This window comes from Dermochelys coriacea, chromosome 10 (assembly GCF_009764565.3).
Source record: "Dermochelys coriacea isolate rDerCor1 chromosome 10, rDerCor1.pri.v4, whole genome shotgun sequence".
NCBI lineage: Eukaryota > Metazoa > Chordata > Testudines > Dermochelyidae > Dermochelys > Dermochelys coriacea.
The window spans coordinates 40365577-40383398 of record NC_050077.1 but is presented as its reverse complement, the minus strand read 5'-3'; the positions used below and the strand labels follow the sequence as shown (position 1 = coordinate 40383398).

The following is a 17822-nucleotide window of genomic DNA, read 5'->3' as shown; positions in this document are numbered from 1 at the left end:
CGATGACTATGGAGGAGCAGAATCAATGGCCTACGCAAGGGGTAGACAATTGGGTGTCCTGTGTATAAGGTGTTTTGCTGGGAATGTACATACTACTGGGGGGCACAATTACACCAGCCCATAACTAAACTACACACATCTATGCTGCTATCTGGACTTTGGTGCACAAATGGATCTGTGCATAATCAAACCAGGGCATATGGCCCGATTCCATACCAAGTAGTCAAGCTGGTTTGGACAATATCCCATTTCTCTGTGAGCATTTAATGGACTTGTGATATGGACAAAAGCACACAAAACCTGCAGGGGAAGCTTGTTGCAACTAGACACAAGATCGTGACCCTGCCAAAGGAGGAGAGGCAGTGTTTTGGTGGTGGCTTGGACTTGCAGGGTATCAGTAGCCAGGTCTGAATTTTGCAGTCTGAACTTTTCTCCCATTTCATGGGAAAAAATGGGGTCCTGCAAGACAGGAAAGGTAGGGGGTCTGCCTCCAGATCTGTCACTAACTCATTCTTGTGACCTTCAGGTCACTCTACCTGGCCGAGCATCTCACTGATTCCATCAGTAACAGGAAGACTCTGATGTAAAGAGCTTTGAGATTTATGGGCAAAAAGCGCGCATTGCTGTTAAAACAGTCAGCTTTATTCAAACTGGCTGTTTCAGGAAGAAACGACGGTTGCACTGAACTGCATGGACACTTGTTGCTCATAAATAGTGTTCCATCTTGGGGCTGTTTTACTCAAACACCATATATAAAATAGCCTTGGGGAAATTGTGTAGTGCTGCTGAATTACTGAAAACTGACGGGCTCTAGGACCCAGTGGAGGAACGTCACACGAGCTGTTCTAAAACCTCTCCAAACTTTTCACAGCCTGTTGCTTATTCATTGAGATCAGGAGGAGTAAATCCATCCAGCCCAGAGAGAGAGAGAGAGAGGAACATCCCTGCTCCGAACATAGCAGCAATGTGAAAACCATTCACGGAGAAGCCCTGCAAACTTTACTGAAGCCTTGAGACCAAAAGCGGCTCTTTACCTCCTTTCATCTCCTAAGTCAATTCCACTTATGTTGGCCTGGCCATGCAGCCTGCGGGAGAGCTGTGCAGTTTAGAACAGGCCAGGAATGGACAGAGTTAGAACTGTTCACATCAGGAAGCTGCGGTAGAGGCTCTGGAAAGAGGAACAGCTGGCAGAGGCCATCCAGGCTGCCTCTTTGGTTTGGTTTTGCAAATACTAGCCATTAAATCATCTGCTCCTCTTTGGCCACAATGACAGCCTGTGGCTTGTGGGACTGGTGGGCTATGATGGGCTGCGGGATCTTTCTGCTGGTCCATGGACAGCAGCCACAGAGCAGCAACACAGAAGGCAACCGGTGGAGGCAGATGATCCAGTGGGAGAACAATGGCAGGGTGTACAGCCTCTTGAATACAGGGTCTGAGTACGTGCCCGCTGGCCAGGAGCCGGCGGATGGCAGCACCAGGGTCCTGCTAGCTGACACTCCCAGGAGTCAAAGCAGAAGGGGGCAGGGGAACCTCAGGAGGCAAGCGCCCACCTTGCCAGTCAGGGTGGGCTCCGACACCATCCGGGGCCAGACACGGCACCCATTCGGCTTTGGCCAAGTCCCAGAGAACTGGCGGGAAGGGCCTGTCGGAGACAGCACCAGCTCCCAGCGGATCAGGCCATCCACCAGCCGGCAACGACAGACCAGCTCCTCCGCTGCCACCATCGCGGCCTCTTCTTCATTCTCACACTCCTCCTTTGGGCAGCCCTCCTACTCACAGTTCCCCTTCCCCCAGCCCCCTTTCGGGAACCAACATGAGCCCCATGATGCCCAGGTGTCTCGGGGCTATGACGAAGGCTACCTGTACTACCGCAGCACAGGAAACGGAGGGGGCGCTGTTGCATCAGCTGCTGCTGGTGTCGGTGTCCTATACCCCTTCCAGTCCAGGGCACGGTATGAGGAATATGGGGAGGACCAGAATCCCTACCGAGCCCAAGGCTACTATCCTGCTCCAGAGAGGCCCTATGTCGCAGTGCCCCCCCAGCCCCAGCCTGCTGATGGGCTGGATAGAAGGTACTCCCACAGCTTGTATCATGACATTAGCGCCACTGCGGAGCAAGGCTTCCAAGATCCTTATTCAGCAAGTCAAAACCAGCAGCCAGTGGGACAAGGGGTCCCCACTATGGACAACTTACAGCTCAGCCCGGGGTCCCCTTTGGGGGCCAGCCCTGGGTATGGAACTGACCCACGATCAGGGCGATACCCCTCTTACGGTAACATGCCACTGGAGCCCTATGTCCCACCCCACAACGTGGAACCTCAGCCACCTTTCCGGAACTTGGATCCCTATGGGGCTCCACGACCTGAACCCTACCTTCCTGTGAGGAGCCCAGAAGCCCCACAAGTGATATCCGACAACCAAGCCCGGGTCAGCGTGGGCAGTGTTTACAGACCTCCTCAGAACGGACGGGGTAAGTCCTTGACCCTGGGAGCTATGGGGGGGGGGGGGCTGGAGTGCTGCATGGTACCTGAGTTAGACACACACTATGGCCTGTTTACCCACAGCCTTTTCAGGGACACGACAGAAGGCAGAGCCCTGTGGGAGCAGAGACTCCCCTACACCTGCACCAACTCCCTTCTGTTCCCTGAATCACAAAGCAGCCCAGTTGCTCACAGCAGCTCAAGGCATCTGCTGCAGTTCAGCTTCCTGAGTAATGAGGATGGGACCACAGGGTCTGAGCAGAGCCAGATGATGGACAGAGGGAGGCATTCCTGCGTATTCAGGTAGTGGGTGGGGCATATGTGGGGAAGGTGCCATTATACACTAGATTTCAGAGTAGCAGCCGTGTTAGTCTGCATTCGCAAAGAGAAAAGGAGTACTTGTGGCACCTTAGAGACTAACAAATGTATTTGAGCATAAGCTTTCGTGAGCTACAGCTCACTTCATCAGATGCATTCATTATAAACTAGGTTGATTGACACCCTGTTAACATAGGGGCCAACTTTTCCCGGTGCCGGTGGGTGCTTGACTCCCACCCTCACCCCAGCCCCGCCCCGACTCCACCCTGCCCCACCTCCTCCTGCCCCTACCCTGCCCCCATTCCGACACTTTCCCCAAAGTCCCCGCCCCAACTCTGCCCCCTCCCTGCCCCTATTGGACTCCTTCCCCAAATCCCAGCCCCGGTCCCGCCGCTTCCCCAAGCGTGCTGCGTTCTCCCTCCTCCCCCCTCCCTCCCAGCGCTTGCTGCTGAGAAACAGCTGTTTTGTGGCAGCAAGCACTGAGAGCTAGGGAGGAGGCAGAGGCGAGCTGGGGCGGGGGGGCAGGGCGGGGAGCCTGCACCCACCAATTTTTCCCCAGCCCCAGAGCACCCATGGAGTTGGCACCTCTGCCTGTTAACACCTTATGTAGATCAGGGTGAACTGGGTGGCAAACCTGAGAATGGGCCCAAGCATCACTGCATCGCGGGGGCTGAGCTGTGCTGTACTCCTGGGGTCCAGCAGCACTGCATCACGGGGGTGATGTGCACTGTGCTCCTTGGCTCAGAAGCACTGCATCGTGAGACCTCATTTGCAGTGCACTCCAGCTATGAACTGATTTGTAATTATGTCCCGTTTCTTGCCTGTATTCTGCACCGTGGACTGCTCTGCAGTTGTACAGGAGATAGGGTACTTTATAGCTTTTGGCTGAGTTTGCTTTGCATATTTTGTTTTGAGTTGGAACTCAAAACAAAGGCTAGTGTGTGTGACAGGAAACCCATGGAATTTAACTCCCTTCCCCCCAAAAAAAATTATTTGGATGAATCCATGGAAACCCCGGCTCACCAGACCCCTCTGACCTCTGTGACTCCTTTAGCCTGGCCAGCTCCCTAGTAGTTACTGAGATAAGCACATCCAGAATGGGCTGGCTGATACGCAAGAACAAAGACACCTCTCCAGGCTCCACGCTCAATTCCCCTGGGGAAGCCCTACATGCTGGTGTAGATACTGGATGGGTATGATGGCTCTGTGTGTGCTGCTGCTGCTCAGCACAAGGCTACAGGTTCTATGCTGGCAGTGCAGCAAGATGTGGCTGGGATGTCTCAGTGCAGACGATCTAGGAATTTGGTAGTGGGCTACAGAAATCTAGGACACCTGTTTGAAGCCAGCCATGGATGGTAGAGAGCAAGAACTGTAGTCATCAGTAGTGGTTTGGGGGACTATATGTGATTAATTGGTGGGTCTCAGTCCAGTTCCATCATGAAAACTCATCTCACAATTGGCATTAATTGGCCCTCTCAGCATTCTCAGCAGAGAGACCAAAGATTATATGGAGCCCTCTGGCCAAGGGCTGAGGATCAGAAATCCACACTAAGATCAATCGATCTGTCAACTCAGCTGCCATCAGTGCTGTTGATCACGAGGTGTTGCTGGTTCATTTGGAAGCTCTAGCAGGAGAGGAGGGGGCTGCTCTTGGTGTCTTTTCTTTTCTTTCTGAGCACTCCCCAAGAGGGATTTGGGTGACTGTTTGAACGCCCACTGGAGGCCCACAGGGCTTCATTTTTACTTCTGTACTCTGTGATCTACTCTGGCCTCCTGTTGGCCTCCCTCGGTGGCATTGGTGGTGCTGTAAAACCCTAGATGGCCTGGGACCTGTCTGAATCCCCTTTCTCTGTGTGTCAGAGCCCCAGCTGTAGTAAACAGAGGGGCTCAACTGGACCCTGTACAAGGGAAGGAGCTGCTGGCAGAGTGTTCTCTGGAGAAGGGCCCTCGACTTTGTAACATCTCCACCACTTGATCCAAAACAGCCCATTGACCTTCAGGGCATGCTGCTGACCTGTCCAATTACCCAGGCCTTGGGGGAGTGAGGGGCTGGTGTTGCTTGGGTTTGGGGTTATTTCTGGTTGTCTGTTTTCTGGTCTGGAGCAGAAGAGAAGCTGCTGTTTTTATCTTCCATGCAGCTGTGTTTTAGTTCCTGGGAAAGGTGCTTACTGTCTGGCTTGGTGACAGGTTTCAGAGTAGCAGCTGTGTTAGTCTGTATTCGCAAAAAGAAAAGGAGTACTTGTGGCACCTTAGAGACTAACAAATTTATTAGAGCATAAGCTTTTGTGAGCTACAGCTCACTTCATCGGATGCATTTGGTCTCCCCTCTGTTTTTTCCACCAAATGCATCCGATGAAGTGAGCTGTAGCTCACGAAAGCTTATGCTCTAATAAATTTGTTAGTCTCTAAGGTGCCACAAGTACTCCTTTTCTTTCTGTCTGGCTTGGGTGTTTTTTGAATATAGATTATCGGTCAAAAGAAATAGTAATAATAGTTATTATTTATCTTAGTGTAGGATCCAGAGGCCGCAGCTGAGATCCCAGCCCCACTGAGCTAGGTCCTACATGGACACAGAGACAGTCCATGCCCAAAAGTCTAGGAGGAAAAGAAAAATAATTCACCTGAGGTCACATAGCAGCTCAGTGGTGGAACCCGGGATAGAACTCTGATGTCTCCGGACTAGCAGTCCAGCTACTCTCTCCTCTTTCTCCCCTATAACTGGCCCTTTCAGGTCAGTTACAGGCCAAGGCTGTCCCTGTGCTTTGATTATAAACAGAGACCTCTAGTCCACAGGGCAGTCATTGAGGCAGGTTTTTTAATTGATAAAATCACCTTTAAAATAGAATCAAATGTTAATTGCCATTTCTCATCTCTTTAAACATTCAGTCAATCTGCCCAAGTCACAGCTCATGGCCCGGAAGGAATTTACGAAATTCCAAGCCCATAACTGAGCTGGTTACATCGCCTGTTAGTCAAGCAGCCAGATCATTGGATTGTGTGAGCTGAGTTTTGTGCACTGTATGGACATCCTCTCTTCCTCCTACCACCCACACAACAAAAGCATCTTAAAAGGCAACTGACAAGACTGGTGATCCCATCCCTACCACACTTTGGCGCTTGTTCATGCCAAAACCAAACACCATTCAACTTTCAGCTGTTATTTTCAGTCCTTGTTGATTGCTAATATATTTAAGTGTAAACTGAACCTTTCCTCTTTGCAATCAACCCCTTAATGACTCACTCCATCATCAGGAAATCACAGTCCCATGCTGGCAATACCACAATAGCACCCACATTATCATGGCACTCTAGCTAACAATGCTCAAATACAACTCACAATTAATACTCTTTGGTACTTATAGAAGAGTGTTTTTCATCCAGAGATCTCACAGCAGCTCACCTTAACCAAGGTGTTTACATTTTATTAGCCCCATCCTACAGACATGGAAACTGAGTCATAGGGAGGCTAGAATCACAAAGTAAGTAGGAGCTTATCTAAATAGTTTTACCTGTGAAGTGAAAGAAGGTAGGGTGACAAGTGCTGATCAGTTGTGTAGTAAATGGCTTGTCCATGATTTGGTTCATTATGAAGTATATACAAAGACCAAATAACCAATGCCAGTAAGGTTTATTAATATGGTATGAGAAAAAGGTTCTTTCTATATAATACCAGTCTCCAAGCTTCCCCATGTAGTGATGTTACAGTCACTTAACACAGAAGGTGTACTCCCCAAGTTATATGTTTCAGCTGGTATTATTATATAATTTTACAAGTTACACATAGAATCGTACAGTCATAGAACTGGAAGGGAACTCAAGAGGTCATCTAGTCCAGTCCCCTGCACTCATGGCTGAACTAAGTATTATCTAGACCATTCCTGACAGGTGTTTGTCTAACCTGCTCTTAAAAATCTCCAATGATGGCGATTCCACAATCTCCCTAGGCAATTTATTCCAGTGCTTAACCACCCTGACAGTTAGGAATTTTTTTCTAATGTCCAACCTAATCCTCCCTTGCTGCAGTTTAAGCCCATTGCTTCTTATCCTATCCTCAGAGGTTAAGAAAAAAAATTCTTCTCCCTCCTCCTTATAACAACCTTTTATGTACTTGAAAACTATTATCATGTCCTCTCTCAGTCTTCTCTTTTCCAGACTAAACAAACGCAGTTTTTTCAATCTTCCTTCATAGGTCATGTTTTTTAGACCTTTAATCATTTTTGTTGCTCTTCTCTGGACTTTCTCCGATTTGTCCACATCTTTCCTGAAATGTGGCACCCAGAACTGGACACAATACTCCAGCTGAGGCATAATCAGCATGGAGTAAAGCAGAAGAATTATTTCTCATGTCTTGCTTACAACACTCCTGTAAAACATCCCAGAATGATGTTCGCTTTTTTTGCAAGAGTGTTACACTGTTGACTCATATTTAGCTTATGACCCCAGATCTCTTTCCGCAGTACTCCTTCCTATGCAGTCATTTCCCATTTTGTATTGGTGCAACTGATTGTTCCTTCCTAAGTGAAGTACTTTGCATTTGTCCTTATTGATTTTCATCCTATTTACTTCAGACCATCTCTTTACGCATCACTAAAATCCAACCCATCAGTTGTCCCAGTTCCCTAATTTGTTCTTCTGTTCCTTCCTTATCTTTGTTGTGGATACTAGCATTCCAGGTACCGGTCCATGAAGGAACTTCCTAGAATGTACTAAGATATAAAACGAATATCTCTTGATTTTGACAAGTTTCCTATCTGCTTATGCCATATGTTTACTTCAGCAAATACAAGCAGTTATGGGATACTTAGTATACTTATAAGTAAACAAGCTTATGGTATGGGCCAGTTTAGGTTATGTCACTGTGCTTAATGTTACTGGTGCTTAATGGATACTAATATATATGGTGTGGATAATAGATGTTATTAATATGATATATATTTATATGCTAGCCAGCATATATTAGTCAACAGAAGGGTCTCTCAAAGAGAAGAGTTTCAGGAAAGGTTCCCACTCATGATTGCCAGAGATGTCCAAAATGTTCACAATGAATTCTAAAACCAGGTGAAACTGGGGCAAATCTGTGGTTTCATTCCTACAGCAATGACTGCATTCAGGTTCATTGAAAGTCTAAAAAACCTTTGGAGTCAATGCAATCTGGATTTCAAGTGAGCCCAGTCCAGTTTATGGTTCAGCTATAAAGCAAGTGAATCTCTCTGAGTCACTGAGATTCACTCTGACCCTTCAGGGTAGAGTTGTGTGAATAACTGAATTTTTGGTTCAGTGGCTAAGCCAAAAAATCAAGGAAAAAATTATTGTGGGTCAACCCAAAATAATTATTTTCGGTGAAACAACAAAATAAAAAAAATAAAAGCTTAATTTAGATCAAACAAAACATTTAATTTAACCTGAAACATTTTGTTTTGGTTTGGGGTTTTTTAACCTATTAATAAAAATGCAGTGAAATCCTAAACAAAACAGAATTTCAAGTGTAAAAATCAAAATGTTTCATTTAAAAAATATCAAAACAAAACATTTAGGATTTTTCAGCATTTTTTTTTCTTTCTGTTTTTTCCCCCCAACAACCAGCTTGGCAAATTCGACTGTAATTTGCAAAAATGTTTTGGTCAACACAAACGTGTTTTTCAGCCAAAACACAAAGTCTCAGCTGATAAATCGTGTCCAGCTCTAGTGATCGGGACATGACATTCAAGGCAAAAGTCAATGAGGAGTAAACATACCTGTGATCTACTGCTGAGGGGAAGGGTCACAGAAGGCCTGATCAACCAGCTCTACTGATCATGTTGTCCAAAAATCTACACAGGGGCCTACTGTAAACTTCTAAAAGTCCAGCTGGGTGGTCAGTACTGGGCAGAGGGAGGAGGCAGGATTGGGTCAGAGATGGGAGGCTCCAGGAGGAGCTGATCTTGAGAAGCTCAGGCCTGGCTTCTGCTGTTGGTTACAAAGTTAATTGAAGTTATAGAATCTAAACTTCTGCCCGATCTCCTTCTGCCTGTGGGCAGAGCTTTAGGGGCCAAGCAGCATGATACAACAGTAGGAGCCATGTGGCCCAAATGTCAGGTGATGATACTGCAATGCTGTGGACCTGATCCAAAGCACATTTAATTCAAGGACCCCAATGCAACCAGCAAACAATTGGATGGATGTTTGAGAAACCTTCTAAGCACCCCTGTGGCGTCCAACCATTCGAACTTGGATATCAGTGTTGGAGACCCAGCAAGTCTTTCCATGTTTCATGTTCTCTGTGTGTCTATATAAATCTCCCCACTGTATTTTCCATTGAATGCATCCGATGAAGTGAGCTGTAGCTCATGAAAGCTTATGCTCAAATAAATTTGTTAGTCTCTAAGGTGCCACAAGTACTCCTTTTCTTTTTTCAAGTCTTTCCACTGTACCTTTCCTTCCCTCCCTCCCAAAATGCCATGAACTCACTGGGTGGCAGGAGTGGGGCTGTCTGCGTGGAACTCCACCTTGAGCGGGTGTCTTCAGCTCAGAAAGAAACCCAGTCTCTGCTGAGATTCTGTGCCTGGAAAATGCCAGCGTTCACGGGCATGGCTGTCTTTGAGCATGTGCTTGTGATCATATCCCTCCAAGTCCATGTTTCAAGCAAGCAGCACTGAAGAAAGGGCTAATTTTATGAGCTTGACCTCATTTCCTTCTGGCCTGGCTCCAGGGGCTGCAAAGGCAAAGGGGAGCTGAGTGTGTATATATTCTTGTCAACTTGCAATACTAACCACATGCAAACTTTCTAAAATAAACACAACCCCCAGGCTCTTTGCTCCATTTACACTACCATTTGTTTCTCTCTCTCTCTCTCTCTCTCTCTCTCTCTCTCTCTCTCTGCATCCGATGAAGTGAGCTGTAGCTCACGAAAGCTTATGCTCTAATAAATTTGTTAGTCTCTAAGGTGCCACAAGTACTCCTTTTCTTTTTGCGAATACAGACTAACACGGCTGCTACTCTGAAATCTCTCTCTGCTGTTAACATGCTCTCTGGTGTCAATTCTTTCCTCTTCCCCATCCATTCTCTTTCTCCTTCCTTTTACCTTAATATTTATTTCCAGCACTTATTTCACTTTCTCCATTGCATATTTTGTTATATTTAAGTCTTCTCTTTCTCTTTCTCTCTTTCATTCCATCTGCTGCCATTTGTCTCTGTCTCTTGCCTCCTTCTGTCCTTATCTCCTCTTGATCTAGTTTAACACCTTTTCATTGGAAACCTACTTCCATGTTTTGCTTTTCTGTCCTTAAGCAATTCAGACAAAGATCCACAGGGAACGTGTGACTCAGGGAATTGAAACAATAACGAGGATTCTCATTGGTCAACCCTGAATGTTCAAAAATTGCGAGTCAGGCCCTAAAACTTCCGAGATTAAAAAAAATCCTTGATAAATCTGGTGTTCTTTTTCTGGTTGTCCTCAGGCTTCTCTCTCCAATCACAAGGACTAGAAACTTACTTTAAAAAAATTAAAGCATTATCACATGATTCCAGAAGCTGGAGATTTAAAACAAACACCAATTATCATGAGACTTGGGATAAAATTGTGAGAATTGGCAACACTGCCCCCTCTCTCAAGGGTATTTTTTTATAAGATACCAGTCATCCCAGGAAAATTCTCTCTTTCAGTGGACTGGTTGGCCAGGAGAACCAAGAGGACTGTACCGGTAACAGGATTGTTTGATTTTGATGTCATGGATACACCCATTCCATGAGCCAAACAAAATCCCAATCTTCCCTCAGTTCCCTTCTCCTTCCCCCAAAACCAGGTAGACAAAACCCTGTGGTTCTTGCAGGGTGCCTGGCATCTGCTCCCATATGGGACCTGAGACCAGAGCGCTCCAGGGCCATTACATTTCAACTTCTAAGGGTACATCAGCAGTGCAATTCTGGGGTGTGATTGCAGCTCATGTGGGTGTACCAGAACTAGTTTTGAGCTAGCTAGGTCAGGCACTGGAGCAGTGAAGCTGCGGCAGCACTTGGGTGCTACTGATGCCGCTTCCCTGCTCCAGTACAGAGCTGTCCTTAGGCATACACAACATACTCAGCTGCATAGGGCACCTGAAAATTTGGGGCACCACTGGGTCTTAGTGTCCACCCACTTGGCTTTCCTATCCCTGTTCTGACCCTTCCCACAGCTGGCTTCCTCGGGAGAGGATCTAGTAGTTAAAATGAAAAAGCCTTCCAGCCTGCCAGACCTATTAACAGAACATTGAAACTGTTAAAGAGCCATTCAAGGGGTAATGAAGCCATTTAACAAGCATTTGCCAAACCCCAGGTATATACTGTCAGTTTCTGAATTTACTGACAAAAACAGTTGTGCATTACTATAATATTTACTCAGAACATGTCAGTCTATGGGACCTTAGTTTAAAATTTGCTTTAAAAATATTTCATTAGCGTGTTTGTGAAGATTATAAAATCACATCTCTAAAAAATCCTTGCATAGATTTTTAGATGCACAATCATCTTTAGTCTTAAATACTTGGATCTTCAGACATAAAGTTTTTTAAATAAATCCTTCAAAAGACCACCCTTATCTAAAACACACATTTTAATTACTATAGTAAAAAAAACTTGCTTCCAAAGTCTTCCTGTCCTTTTTGTCCATCCCTTTCTCCCTTCACCCCCCCACCCCACCCCATCTCCATTGAAGAGAGCCTTAAAGGGACAACACCTCTTTTCTTCCAGATAGCTGGACAAAGAGTTTCCCTTTCTTTACTTCTGACTATCTGATGAACTAAGAGAACCCTCCAGCAAAATCAGTACCTTAGTAAGATATAAAATCCTTTGTTATGCCTAAAATCTTTGGAAACATATTTTTTAAAGTTGGTGAAATTTCATAAACATGTCTATTGTTATGGAGTTCACACAAAGTAAATTAGTGTTCCCTTTTTCTAAAAGCAATGAACTTTGTTATGAACACACTAAACCTCTGTGACTGATTAATTTAAAATAATGTCTTTGTTTCAGTGAGTTAAATATGTAGTAATCTGGAATGATTACTTTATGAAGGCTTAAGAATACATTTAAAATATAAAATCAGCTTAGAAATACTGATTAAGAAAATGTAAAACAGAGAAGAGCTGCATCATGTATTCCATAATATTTAATGTTGTATTCAGCAAGACAGTTGACTCACCCTTACTACAAAGTTTTTGCAAATAAATGTCTGACAAACTTCAGGGCATATCAAAAAACCTGTGATTGGCATTTTTTATTCCCAAGTTTAGTGCTTTTAATTAGGTACCTTCTGCATGTCCATTCTATGTGAGGGGATGGTGCAGGGGTCTCTGCGTGGAACTGTGACTCTCCACCACCGTGAGGCAGGCCGGGTGTCTTTGTTATCCTCTGCTGCCTCGTCCCCTCACCCACCCACCCACCCACCCCACCAGGCTGTGAGCTCGGGCTGCCATTGGGCATAGGGGCACCAGTTTAAGAATACTGTGTAAGGCCCCATAAATCCTAAGGACAGCCCTGCTCCAGTACCATGGTAACTGGAGTAAAGCTAGCTTGAATATGTTTGGGCCTGAACTTTGTGTCTCTGGCCAATCTCTCCATCTGAGTTAGGGAACAGAATAGGGCAAGGGGCAACCGCCCCTTATAAAACATCTAAAGAAGATGTTACCTTCTGCCTGGCAGGGTACTGTAAGGGGCATCCCATTGCCTGGCCTCCTCAGCTCCCTCCAAGGAGAGGGTTGTCTCCAAGACATTCTGCTCTGAGCAGTTTCTGCAGCAGAACCACTTTCCTCCCCTTGCCTCCACATGTCTCTGATTAGATTTATTTTCATGTTTCTTTCCATATATGTACTCAGGTCACCTAGCAACCACTCAACCCAGCATAGCTGTCTTGGTTTCCCACAGGGATTTGTGTTCACTCTGTGGGCGGCTTGGTTTGGAAGGCTGGGATTTTTCTTCACATTTACCAGCACATACAAGTTCAGGGTACCTGTGGAATAACAGGCCCCCTCCCTCCTCTGGTCTCTCAGCACTCATAGGTGGGGGTCCTGTGTCCTTCCACTGATCCATAAACTCCAGGGCCTGACCGCTTGTGGGCATTAAAGTTCCTATGACACTTTTCACAGGAGGTGATAGCCTCAGTGTCCTGGCCAGCTTTCAGGCTAAGTAATTACATTCTGGCTGAGCTGAAAGTCCCTGAGCAGCTTCAATTAGAGAAGTTAGTCTCCTCCTATAAACTGTTGGGTAGTGTTGTTAATAGAGAAGAGTGACCATGTTCCAGTTCAGAAGTACCTGTGTTCCACTCTGTGTGTGTGTGTGTGTGTGTGTGTGTGTGTAATTACTTACAGACTTTCAAATTTCTTTCCATGTGAGGATCTCAAAGCAGTTTGTAAAATTGATGAATGAACCATGTGTGAGGTCCACATTACTATTCTGATTTTATAGGTGCGGAAACTGAGGCACTGACAGAGTAAGCGACTGACAGAGTAAGCCCAAGGTCACCCAGTAAAATGGCAGCAATGCTGGAAATAGAATCCTGGGGTCTCTCGCTCCAAACCCCTCCCTCTTTGGAAACAGTCAGTAATAATAATACCTTGCTCTTTTCATCAGTAATCTCAAATCAATTTACAAAGGTGCTCAGTACTCTTATCAAGGGCCGGCCTCAGGGAAAATGGCACCCTGCGCGAACTAGCATTTTGGCGCTCCTGACCCCTGTGGGTGCAGTGCCCCCCATTGCTCCTGACCCCCATGGCTCCTCACCTGTGTTCCCAACCCCTGCACTCCCCTCCCACCTGCACCCCCAACCCCTGCCTCTCTCTTGTGCCCCAGCTCCTGCATTGTGCCCCTTTTGCCCCTAAGCCCTGCACCCCTCTCCTGTGCCCAGGTGGGGAAACTGACCCCCATGGCATTGCTGCTTGCTCTCCACCCACACCACACTGCTCCTCCGCACACCCCTAGGGGTTGCGGGGGGGGGAATGAGGCCTGACATCAGAGCCCCCTGCATCCAGGTCACTTTTCCCACCTAGGCTGCATAAGTACTTGGTGTTGCTCCTTGCTCCCCCACTCACAGCCCCCTAGGGGTGCAAGGAGGAACGTTGGGGGTGGGGGGTGAGCAGTATCTGTGCATCACTGCTTGTCCTCCACCAGGCGGAAGCAGGGAGAAATCTGGGCGCCCTTCCACACGGCACTCCCCTGCCACCCGGGAGCAGTTTCTGACTTTACACTGGCAATGCACATCTCTGTGCTGCTGCACAGCACCCCCTTGACCATCATGCCCCGAGGCAGTTGCTGACCCTGCCACTATCCCCCTTCTACAGGTGGGGAAACTGAGGCACAAGAAGGTAAAGGGACTTGCCCAACATCACACATGGGTCACTGCAGAGCTGGGAATTGAACCCAGTATTCCTCGTCTCTAGCTCTAGACATGTGTAGTTATCAGTAGGGCGGCTCAATCCTGCAGCCCTCATTCAGGCACAACTTCAATTGAAGCCTGTATGAAGGGACTGCTGTTATTGGTCCACAGTGAGCACCGTCCATGTGGCTCAGCAAGCTACACTGTGAGACCCCTCCCATGGCTGGCTGCCTCCATGCACACTGCTCCCCAGCCACACTCTGCCCACCAATACACTGCTGCATGTGTGCTATGGGCACAATAGATAAGATTGGTTCCCCCCATGCTGTGTCTGCCAGCTGGTGGGCAGGTTTCACAGCAGGCCTCCCTCATAATTGGTGTCTGCAGTGTGATAGTTGCACTTGCTGTGCGTGGGTCTTGTGGGGACCCTCACTGTCCAGAGGGAGCTAACACTTTTGTGCAAGGTTCTGACTATGCAATTATCTAGTTCTTTTAGGAACCCGGTTACACCTTTTGACCTCACAACATCCTCTGGGAATGACTTCCACAGATTGACTGTGCATTCGCCACTGCATTCATGATTTTATAGACTTCTGACATATCCAGTCTTAGTCATCTCTTTTCTAAGTGGAGTAGTCCTGTTCTCACCTCGTACAGAAGCTGTTCCATACCCCAATCATTTTTGTTGCCCTTCTCTGTACCTTTTCCAATTTTATCTTTTCTGAGATAGGACCACCAGAACTGCACACATTATTCCATGTGTGGGCAAAGCATGGATTAATATAGTGGCATGATATTTTCTGTCCTATAATCTATCCCTTTCCTAATGTTTCATAATATTCACTTAGCTTTTTTGACTGCAAATGCACACTGAGCAAATATTTTCAGAGAACTGTCTACGACTCCACGATCTTTCTTGACTGTTAACAGCTAATTTAAACTCATTTTTGTATGTATAGTTGGAATTATTTTTTCCACTGTGCATTACTATATCTTTTGTTTATCATTTTACAGTGCAAATATTTGTAATAAAAATAATATACACTTTGATTTCAATTACAACACAGAATACAATATATATGAAAATGTAGAAAAACATCCAAAATATTTAATACATTTCAATTGGTATTCTGTTTTTAACAGTGCGATTAAAACTGCAATTAATTGTGATTAGTTTTTTTAATCACAATTAATTTTTTTTAGTTAATCACATGAGTTAACTGCAATTAATCGACAGCCCTAATACACACACACACACATATATACATATATACACACACATACAGGCAGTCCTCGAATTTACGATATTTGACTTACAATGAACGGCACTTGAAATATTTCTGAATTGACACCCTGATTAGACTTATGACAATTGGTTTCGACTTTATGATGCTCGGTCTCACAGTGGAGTGGCTTGCGGTTCTGACTTACAGCATTTCGACTTACAACACAATTTTCAGGAACCAATTGTGTCATAAGTACAAGGACTGCCTGTATATATCTATATCTATATCTATAAAATATATAGATATAAAAACTGTTGGGTGAATACCATCTGGTCTTGGTGACTTATTACTGTTTAATTTATCAGTTTGTTCCAAACACTCTTCTTTTGACACCTTAGTCTGGGACAGTTCCTTGGATTTTTACTGGGACTTGGTCCTGCTTTGAGCAGGGGGTTGGACTAGATGACCTTCTGGGGTCCCTTCCAACCCTGATATTCTATGATTCTATGATTCTATGATTTGTCACCTACAAGAATGGCATGCATGTGGGGGTGTTCCCCACATCCTCGGCAGTGAAGACCGATGCAAAGAATTCATTTTGCTTCTCTGCAATGGCCTTGTCTTCCTTGAGTGCTCCTGTAGCTTTTCGATCGTCCAGTGGCCCCACTGATTGTTTAGCAGCTTCCTGCTTCTGATGTACTTTAAAAAAATCTGTTAGTTTTTTTTTGTTGTTGCTCTTCAAATCTTTCTTCGTCTTATTGTACTTTGACACTTGACTGGCCAGAGTTTAATGCTCCTTTTAATTTTCCTCAGTAGGATTTCACTTCCAATTTTAAAGGTTGCTGTTTTAACTCTAACAGCCTCTTTTATTCTGCTGCTTAGACATGGTGGCATTTTTGGGTCCTCTTATGTTTTTTTTTGGTTTTTTTTAATTTGATTATCTGAGACTTTGTTTTTTATTAAAAATTCTTGTCTTGATGGGTTGGAAACAAGGTCTTGTAGCCATGAGCTTACACAAGACACTTTTGCCTTATCCCTGGGCAAAGATCAAGAAATGCCATATTTGGGGCAATCTTTGATCCAGTGGAACCAGACTTTTTGATGTTTTAAACTGCCTGATAGAGCTGGGTGAAGTTTTTTGGATTAATAGTTTATTCATCAAAAATGTAATTGTGGATCGCCTGAAACTAGATGCAAATTTGGGTTGAATTTGGTGAGCAGTTTTGGCCAGAAAAAAACAATAGATTTATTTTTAAATCAAAACCCACCTCCGCAGGCTTCTGTGAGGATAAATGTATGAAAGACTGGGATGTGCACAGACACTACAGCCATGGAATACCTTTGATCGTTATGACTGGAGCCATTTAGACCTTGGGATGGCATTGGCTCCAGTTGCAAAAGGTTCAGGTTAGCTGCTGAGTACTTATCAAAGCATCACTGGTACTTGGCTTGTGGGCATGGTCATAAAACCAGATGAAGAAAAGAACAAGTGGAAAGTTGGGGCTTTGCAGCCGGAGTGACTGGAGAACTGGCGGTTTACCTTTGTCAGCTGAGATGGCTTTTAATGATGGCACTTATGGCACAACTTATGGCACCTGGAGGGGAAGGGAATGAGAGGGAGAGTGTCCCCGTTCCTTGGGCCACCCTGCCTACTGGTAATGGCAACATTCCATGGCAGATCAGTTTGCTAGGAAGCTGAGGTTGACCCTGGATGCTGCAGGGCGTTTTTTTTTTCAACCAAAAATGGCTTTTTAGCCAAAAATGAACATTTTTGCAGAAAATATTAATTCTGATCAAATTATTCCCTTTTGCATTGAAAAATTGTTACCAGAAACTGATTTCTAATCCCAAAACGATTTTTCAAAAAACAAATGTTTTGGGGTTTGAGGTTTCTTCTTGTTGAAAAAACCCCAAGCAATGTTTATAGGAAATTTCAGGAGGGGAAAAAAGGGGTTTTCTTTTTTTCCAAAAATTCCTACAAAAGTCACTGGGATTTTTTAACCAACTAGAATCCTGCATCTTCACTTCCTTCCTATCTTATGGAGCGAGGTCACTTTCCATTACTCTCTTTCTTTCCAACTTTCATGGTTCACTGATTCCTTCGGCTTTCGACGGTCTGTTTATATCAAGAATTTAGGGCCAACTTTTATTGAAGCCAATTGGAGTCTTTTCACTGCCTTCAGTAGGCAATGGATCGGATCCTTAAAGAATGCCCATCACCGTAGTATCTGGGCACTGAAGCACTTACATGTACAGGAACATAAAGCTGCAGGCTTAATGAGCTCTGCTCCCTCCAACCCTGAGTCCAGCCGGTTCGACTTACAGAGCTAGAAGGGGGAAGGGGCTGCATTGCCAACAAGATCTCAGTTTTACTCAAGTTCACTTAGATCCTACTGGGGACCGAAGGCTCTCCTTGGCCACAGCCCCTGCAGCAGAAATGCAAAGCTCAGCTCACTTTGCCTTCAGCCTTGTGTG

The 17822-nt window shown here is 45.5% G+C and overlaps 1 protein-coding gene across 1 annotated transcript in view; it reads left to right on the top strand.

Annotated features, from left to right (window-relative positions):
• The first annotated feature begins 823 nt into the window (after positions 1 to 823).
• The window catches only part of LOXL1 (lysyl oxidase like 1), a 38026-nt gene continuing 21027 nt past the window's right edge, over positions 824 to 17822 (top strand). The window contains exon 1 of the mRNA XM_038419615.2: positions 824 to 2470. Coding sequence (XP_038275543.1) covers positions 1267 to 2470 — 1204 coding nt within the window. The 5' untranslated portion in view covers positions 824 to 1266. The remainder of the gene's footprint in view (positions 2471 to 17822) is intronic.